Source organism: Sinocyclocheilus anshuiensis, unplaced genomic scaffold (assembly GCF_001515605.1).
Source record: "Sinocyclocheilus anshuiensis isolate Anshui unplaced genomic scaffold, SAMN03320099.WGS_v1.1 scaffold551, whole genome shotgun sequence".
In the NCBI taxonomy this organism is placed as follows: Eukaryota; Metazoa; Chordata; class Actinopteri; order Cypriniformes; family Cyprinidae; genus Sinocyclocheilus; species Sinocyclocheilus anshuiensis.
In genome coordinates, this window is record NW_015548222.1 from 888569 (window position 1) to 901551 (window position 12983).

The 12983-nt window shown below is 35.0% G+C and overlaps 1 protein-coding gene across 1 annotated transcript in view; it reads left to right on the forward strand.

Annotated features, from left to right (window-relative positions):
• LOC107654276 (vacuolar protein sorting-associated protein 8 homolog) overlaps positions 1 to 12772 on the forward strand; it is a 61588-nt gene extending 48816 nt beyond the window's left edge. Inside the window, exons 24-33 of the mRNA XM_016441300.1 lie at positions 3304 to 3355; positions 4228 to 4270; positions 4351 to 4423; positions 6621 to 6740; positions 6875 to 6946; positions 8015 to 8134; positions 8540 to 8596; positions 8681 to 8763; positions 10472 to 10570; positions 12688 to 12772. Of these exons, the coding sequence (XP_016296786.1) occupies positions 3304 to 3355; positions 4228 to 4270; positions 4351 to 4423; positions 6621 to 6740; positions 6875 to 6946; positions 8015 to 8134; positions 8540 to 8596; positions 8681 to 8763; positions 10472 to 10570; positions 12688 to 12727 (759 nt within the window). The 3' untranslated portion in view covers positions 12728 to 12772. The remainder of the gene's footprint in view (positions 1 to 3303; positions 3356 to 4227; positions 4271 to 4350; positions 4424 to 6620; positions 6741 to 6874; positions 6947 to 8014; positions 8135 to 8539; positions 8597 to 8680; positions 8764 to 10471; positions 10571 to 12687) is intronic.
• The last annotated feature ends 211 nt before the right edge of the window (positions 12773 to 12983 follow it).

Below are 12983 nucleotides of genomic sequence, written 5' to 3' on the forward strand. Positions count from 1 at the left end.
TTGGTTCTATGGCTTCATAGTGACCATCTTACTGATGGTCTGGTCTAGAGGCTTCTTCGGACAGAGCTCCGACACGGGAACTATGGTGGGTGAGTACGATCCATGTCTAAATATATGTATTCAGCATAGTGGTGTGGGTATACCGTTCCCCATAGCGCCCCTAGAGGACACAGTTCGAAGTTCCCATGAAAGGGTTATGTAGTCTTAATGGGTCACGTTTCAGTCACTATTTCTTATTCATTCCGTTGTCTGACAACAGAAACAGTAAAATATACCAATGAAAACGGTTGTATTGAGAATTTAGCTGCATCAAAATACAGTATGTGGGCACAGAGAGGCAATCAAATGTAATAATAAATGTACAGCATGTTCAGAAGAAGTGAGGCTTGTGTAAGTAAATTAATAAAACTAAGTAATGGGAACCTGGTATTTGTATGTTCTTTTTTCATGTGTCTAATAGACATGAACAAGTTCTTTGAAAAACATCTATGACCTTTGAAACATGTCTAGTCTTCATGCTCTATGTTGACTATGGTTTGACTAATAATAAATTAGTCATTTGCATTAGACATCCATATTTGTTCATGCCCATGTTGATTAGAGAATTAAAAACTTGAAAGTATTCATTTAAGGTACATTTAGAACAGATAAAAATGTGCGATTAAGTTGCGATTAATCACGGGTTAACTCGTGACAATCATGCGATTAATCGCAATTAAATATTTGAATCGATTGACAGCCCTAATTTTAATCAAATTCCAATGCAATTCTTCTGTGTCCAGGGGCATCCCAGTGCCTGAGAACTTTTTCAGGATCCAGTACTCTGTTTTTATGTACATGCATCATTGCAAGTCCTGATAGCCTGTCATTTCCCATGCTCGATCGTAGCCAGGTTTTTAGCCGCCTCAATCTTCGTGCTCTATGTTGACTATGGTTTCACTGCACTACATTTGCATAAAGCATCCATATTTGTCCATGCCCATGTTGATTAGAGTATTAAAAACTTGAAAAGTATTAATTTAAGGTACATTTAGAACAGATGAAAATGTGCGATTAAGTTGCAATTAATCACGAGTTAACGCATGACAATCATGCGATTAATTTCGATTAAATATTTTAATCGATTGACAGCCCTAATTATTATTAATTAACCGTACAGAAGTATTAATTTTGCCCATTTTTAATTTAGTCTTAGTCTTACTCAAATGTACCTTTTAGTTATCATATTTAGTTAACCTTGTCCTGTTTTTGGTTAGTCAAGTTTAAGTCAATGAAATGTATGAGCATTTTAGTCAGGTTTGAGTCAAATCTTAGTCCCATTTTCGTCATGCTGTATAATGGTTAAACTGATCAAAATTATTTTTGCTCAAAATTATAATCGTAATGATTGTTGTCATTTGAGAAATGTACTTTTGCATTTCAGGTATTGCACTTTCACCAGTAAGCACAAATCAGTAGAATGTGGAGTCATAAATGGCGTATTTTTCCTCATCTAGTGTACTGATTTATTATAGGCTTTTTATTATATAAATTAATACCAAAGACTTATGCAATCTCTCTGTCAACATTACGAAAACTGCTAAAACAAACGAAAAAATATTATAACAGTGAAATTCCAAGTAATTCCAAATGGCAATAGCCTATTTCTCTATTAAAACACCAGCGGTTGAGTAAGTGCATTTATTCAGCAACCACAATCGCAAACAATATATTCGAGATCTCATGACAGAACACAGACCGGCTGAATTACACTTTCATTTAGATCGCTAAACTCCAGCTTGTTTGTCGCTGTTTTCAGATCATCGTCGGTGGCGCTTCTGCAATGAGGAGCGAGTGCGTGCACATGGTTGCCAGATTGCTTAAAATAAGCAAAACACCGGGCAGAAAATGTATCAATGTAACAGCGAAGCTCTGTTTCGGGGATTAGAACTCTTGATATCTGGCAACAATAATCTGGCACTCATGAGAGCTCGTGTAGTAGAGGCGTGTAGAGCAGTCCACAATACTATTTTGTCTCTTTTTTGACGAAAATAAAAAGAGGTTTTTGGTAAAGTTATCTTTTTTAATACATTTTAGTCTCGTCTTATTTCGTCAACGAAATTGCATGAAAATGGATCATTGTAACAGCGAAGCTCTGATTCGGGGATTAGAACTCTTAGGGGGATTAGGAGATATCTGGCAACCGCATTCATGAAAGCTCGCGTGGTAGAGGCATGTAGAGCAATCCACAATAACATTTTGCTTTCCTTTTTTGACGAAAATAAAAAGAGGTTTTTGGTTAAGTTTTTATTTTTTGATTACATTTTAGTCTCGTCTTATTTCTTCAACGAAATTGCATGTTGATATAGTCATAATTAGCATTTATTGACCTTATTGTCGTCTTGTCTTCGTCTCAACTTAGCCATGGGGAAAAAATCTCGTCAACGAACATTTTTCGTCATAGTTTTCGTTAACGAAATTAACACTAGTCGAAAGCACGGCAAAAGTCACGCATTCCAGCTTTTAAATGTTTTTTTTTTTTCATTCACGCACTGATGGTGTAATTTCCACACAAAGCAGAAACCACTCAATTGAATCTGGTAAGCCTTTGGGGACACATCAAGGGTGTGTGTGTGCACATTTTTGATCCACACGTGTGTTTTTCCCATAAAGTGTGGGGGTTTTTTTTAGTGTGTGTTTCTCACTGTTAAGCTAGAAAAAAGATGAAAGCCTTGTTGTCAGGGGAATCTTTTGAACCCCAGATGAAAGGCGACTGAGAATGGGATTCATTTGTTTCATGGCCAGAATGTCACACACATACACACTGACCAAACACAACAGCCACTCTGCTGTAGTGTGTGTTGTGCTGGATTATGTGACCATGTCTTGCAGGTGCTGCTGTGAGTCTGGAGGGAGAGTAGACTACAGTGCTGGATATAGTACATCTTTAGCACAATATGATAAACTCTCTCAACATGCTGTATATTTATGTGTGTTTGCTGAAAATAAAAATGAGATTGTCTTAAGAGTTAAAAGTCAAGATGAAATCAAAAGAGAGCATATTTACTGTCTTTTTCTGGTCGTATCATGAGCAATCTTCTAGAGGGAAAAAAAAATTCAAATTGTGATGACTGTCACTGAAGTGACTTTCCTTAATAGCTTACATTTATTTATTTACTGGTTGTTAGAAAATAGCTAAGTAGTTATGAAGCCAAGATGAAGTGTTAAAATTATTTACTATTTTAAATGAGTTCTGTTACTAATGTTCATGTTCACTTGTAACAAATAGTAAAAATGAACTGCTTCTGTTTCTTGGTTTTTCAGAAACTCTTTCAGGCAATTGGTCCTCCTCTCCGTGAAGGAAAGCCTCTCACAGGTAGAACAGAGAACCAGCAAATATAAAACAACACATGCAACATGCATCAGGATACTCAGCTAAACTAGAGGAGTTGGCAGAAACTATTCCAGAAAGTGTCTGTTTTTTATTGTGCATTATAAATTGTAAGGCGACATGTTTAATTGAAATAAAACATGAATTGCGATATGACTTTTTTCAAAAAATATGTTTATCAACAAAAAAGAAGCTTTAAGGGCTCCCTGCAGTTTTCTATCAAAATAAAAGTTCAGTGGTTTAACAGTTGAAAATTAAGAAATTTAGACATTATTAGTATTACAATTTTACAGTTGTAATGTAAAATTTAATTATTATTATTTTTCTTGAATACTCAAGCTTGTCTATTTTTTATAGTGAACTTTTAGTAATATTTCTTGTTTAGTATAGTTTGTATTTGTATTTAAAATAAATAAATAAATAGAAATCTATAGCAATATTGATATATAATCACAAGATTGTGACCAAATTGTTAAGCCCTACAATTACAACAAGCCTAGATTGTTTTAAAAATTACACAGTTTTTATTGCATTGCAAATCCTAAAAGATGCATATGCGTTCTGATTTTTATTTTTTTTTTGGATTTAACTCAAAATGGATAACTCAAACTTTCTTTTGCACATTGTCAGACTTAACATGTTTCACAAGAGATACTCTGCAAAGAATGAAAAGACAAAAAATGCCAGCCAACCCCAGCCCAACAATGTTATTAATATATAATGAATAGATAATAACAGTGTAAATGCCACTGATTTTTGAGTGCTGAAGTAGAATGGTTTTCATTCCTGAAATCTGGTCAGCTAATGCTAAACTAAAGTGCACATAATCACATTTTCCCATTTGTTTCCTTCCTCAGATGAGCATGTTGTGATGGGAAATAAACTGCTGGTGTACATCAGGTGAGGTGACTTTCTGCATAAGTACTGCACTCATACATAGTTGCGTGCCATTACACACCTGTTTCCTTCTCCTCTGCCAGCTGTTGTTTGGCAGGACGGGCCTATCCATTAGGTGACATTCCTGAAGATCTGGTCCCTCAGGTGAAAAACCAGGTAAGAAGTCTGATTAAATCCAGATTGCAGAGAATGTGTTTTGTTTGGTTAGCAGTCAAATTGTCATGTTCCATACAGCTCAACACCATAACACTCATGTCTGTTTTGTTTGTATGGGTCTGTATGAGTCACGCCACTCTTTCTCCCTCAGTTATATATAGCACAAGTGTGTGTTTAGTATTCTCTGCAGTTTGCTCTCAGCAGGGCTTTTAGAGGGATTTTCTCTTTGTTGCCCATTCAGAGTGCTCAAGTGATTCGTTCTGGGATGGACAACCTCCAGAGGAACTTAAATACGGACATGGATCACACACACACAACCTAAAGCTACTCTTACACACACACATTGAGTGCTGTCACACTCTATAGGTTTGAGTGAAAAGCATGACAGACAGGGTTGTTTACTCCAATGATGTGTAGAGATGATCTGTACTGAAACAAGACGGAATGTTCTTGGCTAAATCAAGGAGAGTGTGGAAGAATCCAGGTTTAGGTTTTAAGATGGGCTGCAGAATACCCACTGAAAGAAATAAATACATAAAAAAACGGGAAATCTGCTGGTGGTTTTCTGCCAGGACATTATCTATTGAGTCTACGGTCATTTACCCTGAAGCAGAGTTTGACTGACAGGCAGTCTGACCAATTATAACGCAGAATCTGCCATTTTGTCCGACAAACAAACCAGACCGGAGAGTAGATTAACGTTGGTGGACTTGAACTTGAAAAGTGGTGTGTATTGACGTCTTTCCATGGTTGAAACAGAATACTTTCTGATGTACACTCATGTTTATCTTGTGCCATAATACAAGTCCCTCAGTTGTCCTCAGTATGAAAAGATGGAACTCAAAATCATACAGTCATTGTTGGAAAGGGTTAAAATACACAAAAATGCTGGAAAACCAAAGAATTTGTGGGACCTGAAGGGTTTTTCTGAAGAACAGCAGGCAGTTTAACTGTTCAGGACAAACAAGGGACTCATGAAAAACAATCACTAAACAAAAAAACACAGCTGTGAATCATTCAGGTAACAACACAGTATTAAGAATCAAGGGGATGTAAACTTTTGAACGGGGTCTTTTTTATAAATTCAATTATTATTTTCTCTTGTGGACTATATGCAAACATCTTTTATGTGAAATATCTTATTCAGGTCAGTACTAAATAAACAATAACATGCATTTTGTATGATCCCTCTTATTTTAGTAAAATAATTAACATTTTGCAGATTCTGAAATGGGTATGTAAACTTTTGACCTCAACTGTACATTAAAATATTTGACATTAAAAAAAACTGAACAAAAAAGCAGTACTGAAAAAATAGGCATAGGCCTTTTTCAAAGTATGACAACACGGGTAACATAGTGACTCAGTGACCAATAAAATGTTTGTAGCCTACACATGCACACACATATATATATATATATATATATATATATATATGCTTGTGTATGTATTTATATGCGTTTATACATATATGCATTTTTAACAGTGTGTAATGTATGTTTTACAGCAGGGAGTAAATTGTATCAAGTGGTGTATCATCTTTTGGGCCCTAAGGTGTCATGTTCAAAGGGACACATGTGCACAGAGAGTTCCTCTTTGATCCTTCATTGCAATGACACACATCCACACATTCCCATGCAGTCACACACACACACACACACACATGGTGTCACATCTGCAGGTCCAAATCCTTCCTGAAATAAAACCAGGAAACCTCCCTGCTGTAAAACACAACATTGGCGTCGCAAGGATGAGCACCTCCAAATGATGCCCAGTTACCTCCCTTTATGTGTGTGTGAATGGGAGATAATGGCTAATCTTTTGGTCTGTGCTGCTCTCACACACACACACACACACACTAGCAGGAAAGTGTACCACCTGGTCACCATGGCAACTAGTCAGCCCTGTACTGTACTCCGATGATAATGGGTTGAATTTTGATTTAGTTATTGTGTAGAGGGATTGGTCCACGAGCATATACCTGCAGAATATATGAGATAGATTCAGATTTTACTATGGCTTTTTTACTTGAATGCTATATATAAAAGTTAATTATTAGTTATTAGTGTTATTATTAGTGTTTTAAAAGAATAACATTAAGTAAGTGTTCGATCACAGCAAAGGTAATCTTAAAAAAGAAAAAATAATTGAAAAGCAATGCTGTGCAGTTTATATTGTATCTCTGAATGCGTTCCAGGTGTTTGAGTTTCTCATTCGTCTGCACTCGGTGGAGGCTGCACAGGAAGAGGAAGTGTATCCATACATTCGAACTCTTTTGCACTTCGACACTCGAGAGTTCCTCAACGTCCTGGCGCTGGTGTGCATCAGCTAATCCATAAATCAATATGTATTACTAAAATCATCAGTGCTCTACTAATGTGTTATACATGTAGAGTGTAGTTCGTCTGCCCTTTAACCAGATCTGAATATTAATATCTCCTTGCCTCACAGACATTTGAGGACTTCAAGAATGACAAACAGGCTCTGGAGTATCAGCAAAGGATTGTGGACATTTTACTGAAGGTGACAGAAACATATTTCTTACTGTCTTTTGCCTACAAATCTCATACACACACGCACACACTTACATACGAATGCTCACCCAGCTTTCCCTCCATCTGTGTAAAAAGCATTTGGCTCTGAAATGATTCTTCACTCTGTCACTGGAATGTAAATCATGCGAATGGGATCATTTTATCTGCTGGAGAACCGGCTCAGTCCTGCAGTCTTCCTCCCCCTCCTCATCACAGCTCATTCAAGAGCCTTCAGCAGCTCAAATCAACATCTGCACACTCTCCCTTTCTCTCCATCTGTAATCATTTGTTAGTTCATAAAAAACAGAGAGCACTACCTTGGCCCCCTTGGCATCCCACATAACTCCACCGAATATCCAGCAGAAATAAAATGCTTATCATTCAGAAAATTAAACACGTTTTACCATATTTTAATCCATTTCACAGAATTCAACAATCACAAATGTAGAAAATGCAAAAAAGCCCCGGCTTAGATTAATTTTCCATAAAGTTCCAAAATCCCTTGATCTCAGAAAGCCTGGTTCAATGTTTGTGAGGCAAGATAATGTCACAAACAAGAGTCTTAACTACTATAAAAAAAAGGGGTAGGATTTACTTGATAAAAGCTAGGAAAAGCATGTTTTCAAGTAAAGGAATACACTAAATTCTTAAGTTTACTTTTTGTTTGTAAAATTTTCTTAAGTAACGCTAAAAATACTAGAATTTTAATGCTAATGCTTATCTTTTTTTATTTTTTAAATGTAAGTATTATTGTTCATGAGTAATGCTTACTTTTAAGTATTTTTAAGTATATGTAAGTAGTAGTTATAAGTATCGAGTGTGCACAATGAACATTATCAATAAGTCAATAATTAGAACCTGCACCACAACTTTAGAAACTCAAATATTCACTACAGATGTTACTGAATCGCCTTATAATTGAATATTGCACCACTATTGAGAATCTCAATCCTTAAGTAAAATGTCCTAAATCACAGAAGAATTACTTTCGTTGGACATTTTTCACTCTGTATATTTACAGACACTAACAAATTCCCTGTGTGTGCGCACTTTTCAGGTTATGGTGGACAATTCTGACTTCACCCCGTCTCAGGTCGGCTGTCTTTTCACCTTCCTGGCACGACAACTTGCCAAACCTGATAATACCCTCTTTGTTAACCGGAAGCTGTTTGACCAGGTGATGTGACTGTCTGCTTCTTTCACAGTCCATTTGTCAGTCTCACCTCACCTTTTCCATTTGCACTATGCTGTCATTTTTTTAATCCGAGCTATAATGGTTAAAGCAAGAGAATATTTCTAAGAAGGTGTTAGTGCTGGTAAAGACAATTAGCAGGTTCTGTAAAAATAGCTCTCCCGCATTAGAAGCGCTATGCTTGTTTTTCTGCATGTTAAAGAGTTCAGGATTTTGCACCCTGCGTTGGGGCCTGTTCTTAATTAGATTGCATCAATTTAAAACCAGTCTGGAAGCTTTTCAGCTACCGACAGGGAAGCTGACAGTTGTGATTTTAGAATTATTCTACCTTTCCTATATGAAAAGATGTTTTGTTGAAGTGTCTTTTATCTGTTGCTCATTCTTTTGCAGGTTCTAGAGTTTCTATGTAGTCCAGATGATGACTCTAGACATACAGAAAGACAGCAGGTAGGAACACAAAAACCAGCTTGAAACCATCTTTAATTTGTGAAAACATTGATTGATTGAACATATGATCTTCACATGTGTCAGGTTCTGCTGGAGCTGCTGCAGGTTGGTGGCGTGGTCCAGTTTGATGAAGGGCGTCTCCTTGACCTTGCAGAGAAGACGGAATTGTAAGATATCTTCCAATCAGAACGCAGAACAGATTTGCTTCATCCACCAAACAAATATACAGCTGAAGTCCTTGAACTTCATAGTCAAAACAAGATTTATTTGTGGAACGATAAGATCATCCATCTTCTACAGTACAACATGAACCATTCATAGATCATAGCAAATCATAATTTATAACGGTCCGGCATATTATTTGAGGAGACATATATTTAATTATTCTCTGGAAATGTTGTTGATAAATTAGATTTACCTTGTAGAGTCAACTCACTAATATGCACCTTAATTAGGTTACTGTTATAGAACATTTCTGTTACAGAATTGTAAAATGTTAACATAAATATCTAACTAATAATACAACATAATTTCTAACTAACATAAATGTTAGTTAGATATTTTCTTGTAAAAATGGCATAAGAAAAAGTTTGCATAGATGAGCATCATGAAACCTGTCAAAACCACGCCCAGATCATATTTCACCCTGGAATCAAAAGAAAGAAATATGAAATCATATTTTACTTAAATAAAATTCTGCATAAATAATAAAGACTATGTAATATGCACTGTTACAAACAGTCAAATAAATGCTGATCTTTTTGATCATTCTTTTTTGATCATCACAGAATCCTAAAAAACAGTTTCCACAAAAATATGAAGCAGTACAACTGTTTTCAACATTGATGATAATAAGAAATGTTTCTTGAGCAGCAAGTCACCATATTAGAATGACTTCTGAAGGATCATGTGACACTGAAGACTGGAGTAATGGCTGCTGAAAATTCAGCTTTGTGTCACAGGTATTAATTACATTTGAACATATACAGTGGTGTGAAAAAGTGCGATTTCTTATTTTTTTGCATGTTTGTCACACTTTAATGTTTCAGATCATCAAACAAATTTAAATATTAGTAAAAGATAACACAAGTGAACACAACATGCAGTTTTTAAATGAAGGTCAAAGAAAACAGTTATTTCAAATTGTAATATTTCTTAATATTTATGTATTTACTGTATTTTTTTTATTTTTATCAAATATTGTAAATGCAGCCTTGGTGAGCAGAAGAGACTTGCAAAGTTTCAAAAACATGAAAAATCTTACCAATCCCAACTTTTGAATGGTAGTGTATATGGTTGTATTTGTTGCACTGCCTTTCATTTTTGCTGATTTAAAATAAACTAACTTTGTTTTGTAGTATTTCTTCCCTTGTATTACAGTAAAACATTATATTAAAGTGTTGAGAATTACCTTTAACGATAAAGGGGTGAAAATGTGGTTAACTGTGCTGAAATGTAGAAAAAAAATGTAATGGTTAAAAAAATAGTTGCATGGTAAGTACCAAGGAAACACAGTGATCCACTCTAAGCAAGCCTTCAAAAGCTAGAAGGTTAAATCAATGATAAATCTAACAACTTCTGTTGAACGCATTATATTGATTTCCTCAAGGAGAGGAAGACATTGAAAATCTACTGAAGAGCTAACCTTTTTGTTGTTATTATTACTTATTAGTCAATGTTGTCGTTTTGTTTTCGTTCTTTCAGTTATCAGATCTGCGAGTTTATTTATGAAAAAAAGCACCTTTACGACAAAATTGTTGACTGCTACCTGAAAGACCCTTTGAGAAAGGTACTCGGCCTTAATCCCTCCATTTCACTCTTTTCTTTCCTGTCACTTCTGTTATTCCTGTACTAAATCTTTATCTCGAACTCCAGGAGGAGCTCTTCAACTACATTCATAACATCCTGTCCATGCCAGGCTACAGCTCAGAGGAGAAACAGTTGGTGTGGGTCAAAGCCCTTCAACACATCAAGGTGAGTCAAGCAAGGCTTCAAATGCTTTGTCCCCTAGAGCACACTCCAGGTAGAGAGAAAGCTCATTTCAGACCCTAATCTCATCAGACCCTTCTCTCTCTCTCATCTTGTTCAGTCAATGATCTTTGTCCAAATGACTTACTCTGATTGTTAAAATAGAGAGCTCTAAAAATCAGTCAATGCCACTGCATTATTTGTGACTGACTTTCAGTTGAGTCTGGGTTTAAAAACGTACGTTTTTTTATATAACCCTAACATTTTCCACCTTCAGGTTGTGGTTCAAGTGTCTTTTTGCTTTGAAATCTTTACTGATTTTTATAAAGTAAATGTAAGAATAATATTCTTAATAATATTTCAAGATGAACACTTACTGGGCTGAAGCAACTTAGGTTTACTTGATTATCATACATGATTTTTTAGGGGGAAAAAAATTAAATGTTCAAATGTGAGTATCAAGAATGGCTTTTGAGGAATGTTTATTTGTTCATCTCTCAGTCTCAGTCATCACTGTATCGCATTGCAATGCATTATATGTTTTGAAACTACAGAGCTTTGATTATAAAAGTAAGCATTAAAATATTATCTTACTAAGACATATTATTGGGAGATCTGATATTTATACCATTTTATGCAAGTAGTCTTTACTGATATAAAGCTCTCATTGGTTTACAATCTGCAGAATTTAATCTTAATTTTTGGTCATATAAATGTCAGCATCTGTACAAAATTGCATATTTTTCGTAATAAATATCAGCATCTGCACCATTTTTCTCAGTTTGAGCTTATGAATAAAATTGAACTGTTTTTTCCCTCCATAATCTTACTATATCAAGCTATATGAGCCGCAAGACTGATGTATAAAATTTGGTGCTCAACCAATAACACATACACTACCAGTCAAAGGTTTTTGAACAGTAAGATATTTAATGTTTTTAAAGAAGTCTCTTCTGCTCACCTAGCCTGCATTTATTTGATCCAAAGTACAGCAAAAACAGTATACATTTTTATAAAATATTTTTAACACTATTTGAATATATTTTAAAATGTAATTTATTTCTGTGATTTGAAAGCTGAATTTTTTGCATCATTACTCCAGTCTTCAGTGTCACATGATCCTACAGAAATCATTCTAATATGCTGATTTGCTGCTCAAAAATAATTTATTATTGTTATTATTATGTTGAAAACAGCAGAGTAGATTTTTTTTCAGGTTTCTTTGATGAATGGAAAGTTCAGAAGAACAGCATTTATCTGAAATATAAATCTTTTGTAACATTAATTTTGATTAGGTAACAATTGATCCACTCAGACATCCTCTCTTTTGGTCATGTCCGAATCGAAATGAAATTTAAATGAGTTGTAACACGAAATTACCTGTGAACGAGCCAGTTGTAACCGAATAAATCAAGGCTGCACCTTCCACCTTTAATACACACCTGCGGTGCTGTTTTACAGAGGATTTGGTGTCTAATGATGCGAATAAGTAGTGACTAATAATAATAATAATAATAATAATAATAATAATAATAAATGTTTCCTGAACAGCAAATCAACATATTAGAATGATTTCTGTAGGATCATGTGACACTGAAGACTGGAGTAATGATGCTGAAAATTCAGCTTTGAAATCACAGGAAAAAATTACATTTTAAAATATATTTAAATAGAAAACTGTTATTTTAAATGGTAAAAACCTTTCCAAATTGTACTTTTTAAAAAAAAAAAATTTTTTTTTTTGCTGTACTTTGGATCAAATAAATACAGGCTCGGTGAGCAGAAGAGACTTCTTTAAAAAACATTAAAAATCTTACTGTTCAAAAACTTTTGACTGGTAGTGTATATATAAAGAAACTGTTTTTGTTAGACTGTTACTTCATATGTCAGGCTTTACAGGGTTGTAAAAAGTATACCGAAATTCTGAAATTCACATTATATTTATTTTGATGAAGCGTTTCATTCAAATTGTTATGCCAACAATATTATTTGTAATAAAGAAGAATGGAAAAATGTTTTTACTAGTAGACCTTAGGACCCAACTAATACTAAGAAAATACTCCTGTGGTGGATTGGCTGATGTTATGAATGATCATTGGTATGTCATTGTTTCTCTGTTGCAGGATCTGGTCAGCATTAACTCAGCTAAGACAGCAGAGCTAGTTGCAGTGCACTTTGCAGACAAGGTGCAGCCTATCATCACATCTCTGCAGGTATGCCGCATTGCCGTATGTCAGCACTCTCTCTCTGTTGACTTGATGTTGGCTTGACACACATAGTCTATCTTCCAAAAGGCTGGACTGTTAAGAAAAGCGTTTCTAAAGGACGCTGTCAGTGTTTGATTCTCCGTTTTTGTGTGTGTAAATATATGTGTTGCATTGTCTGGGCTCCTATTCACTCATCTTAAGATAGTGTCAGT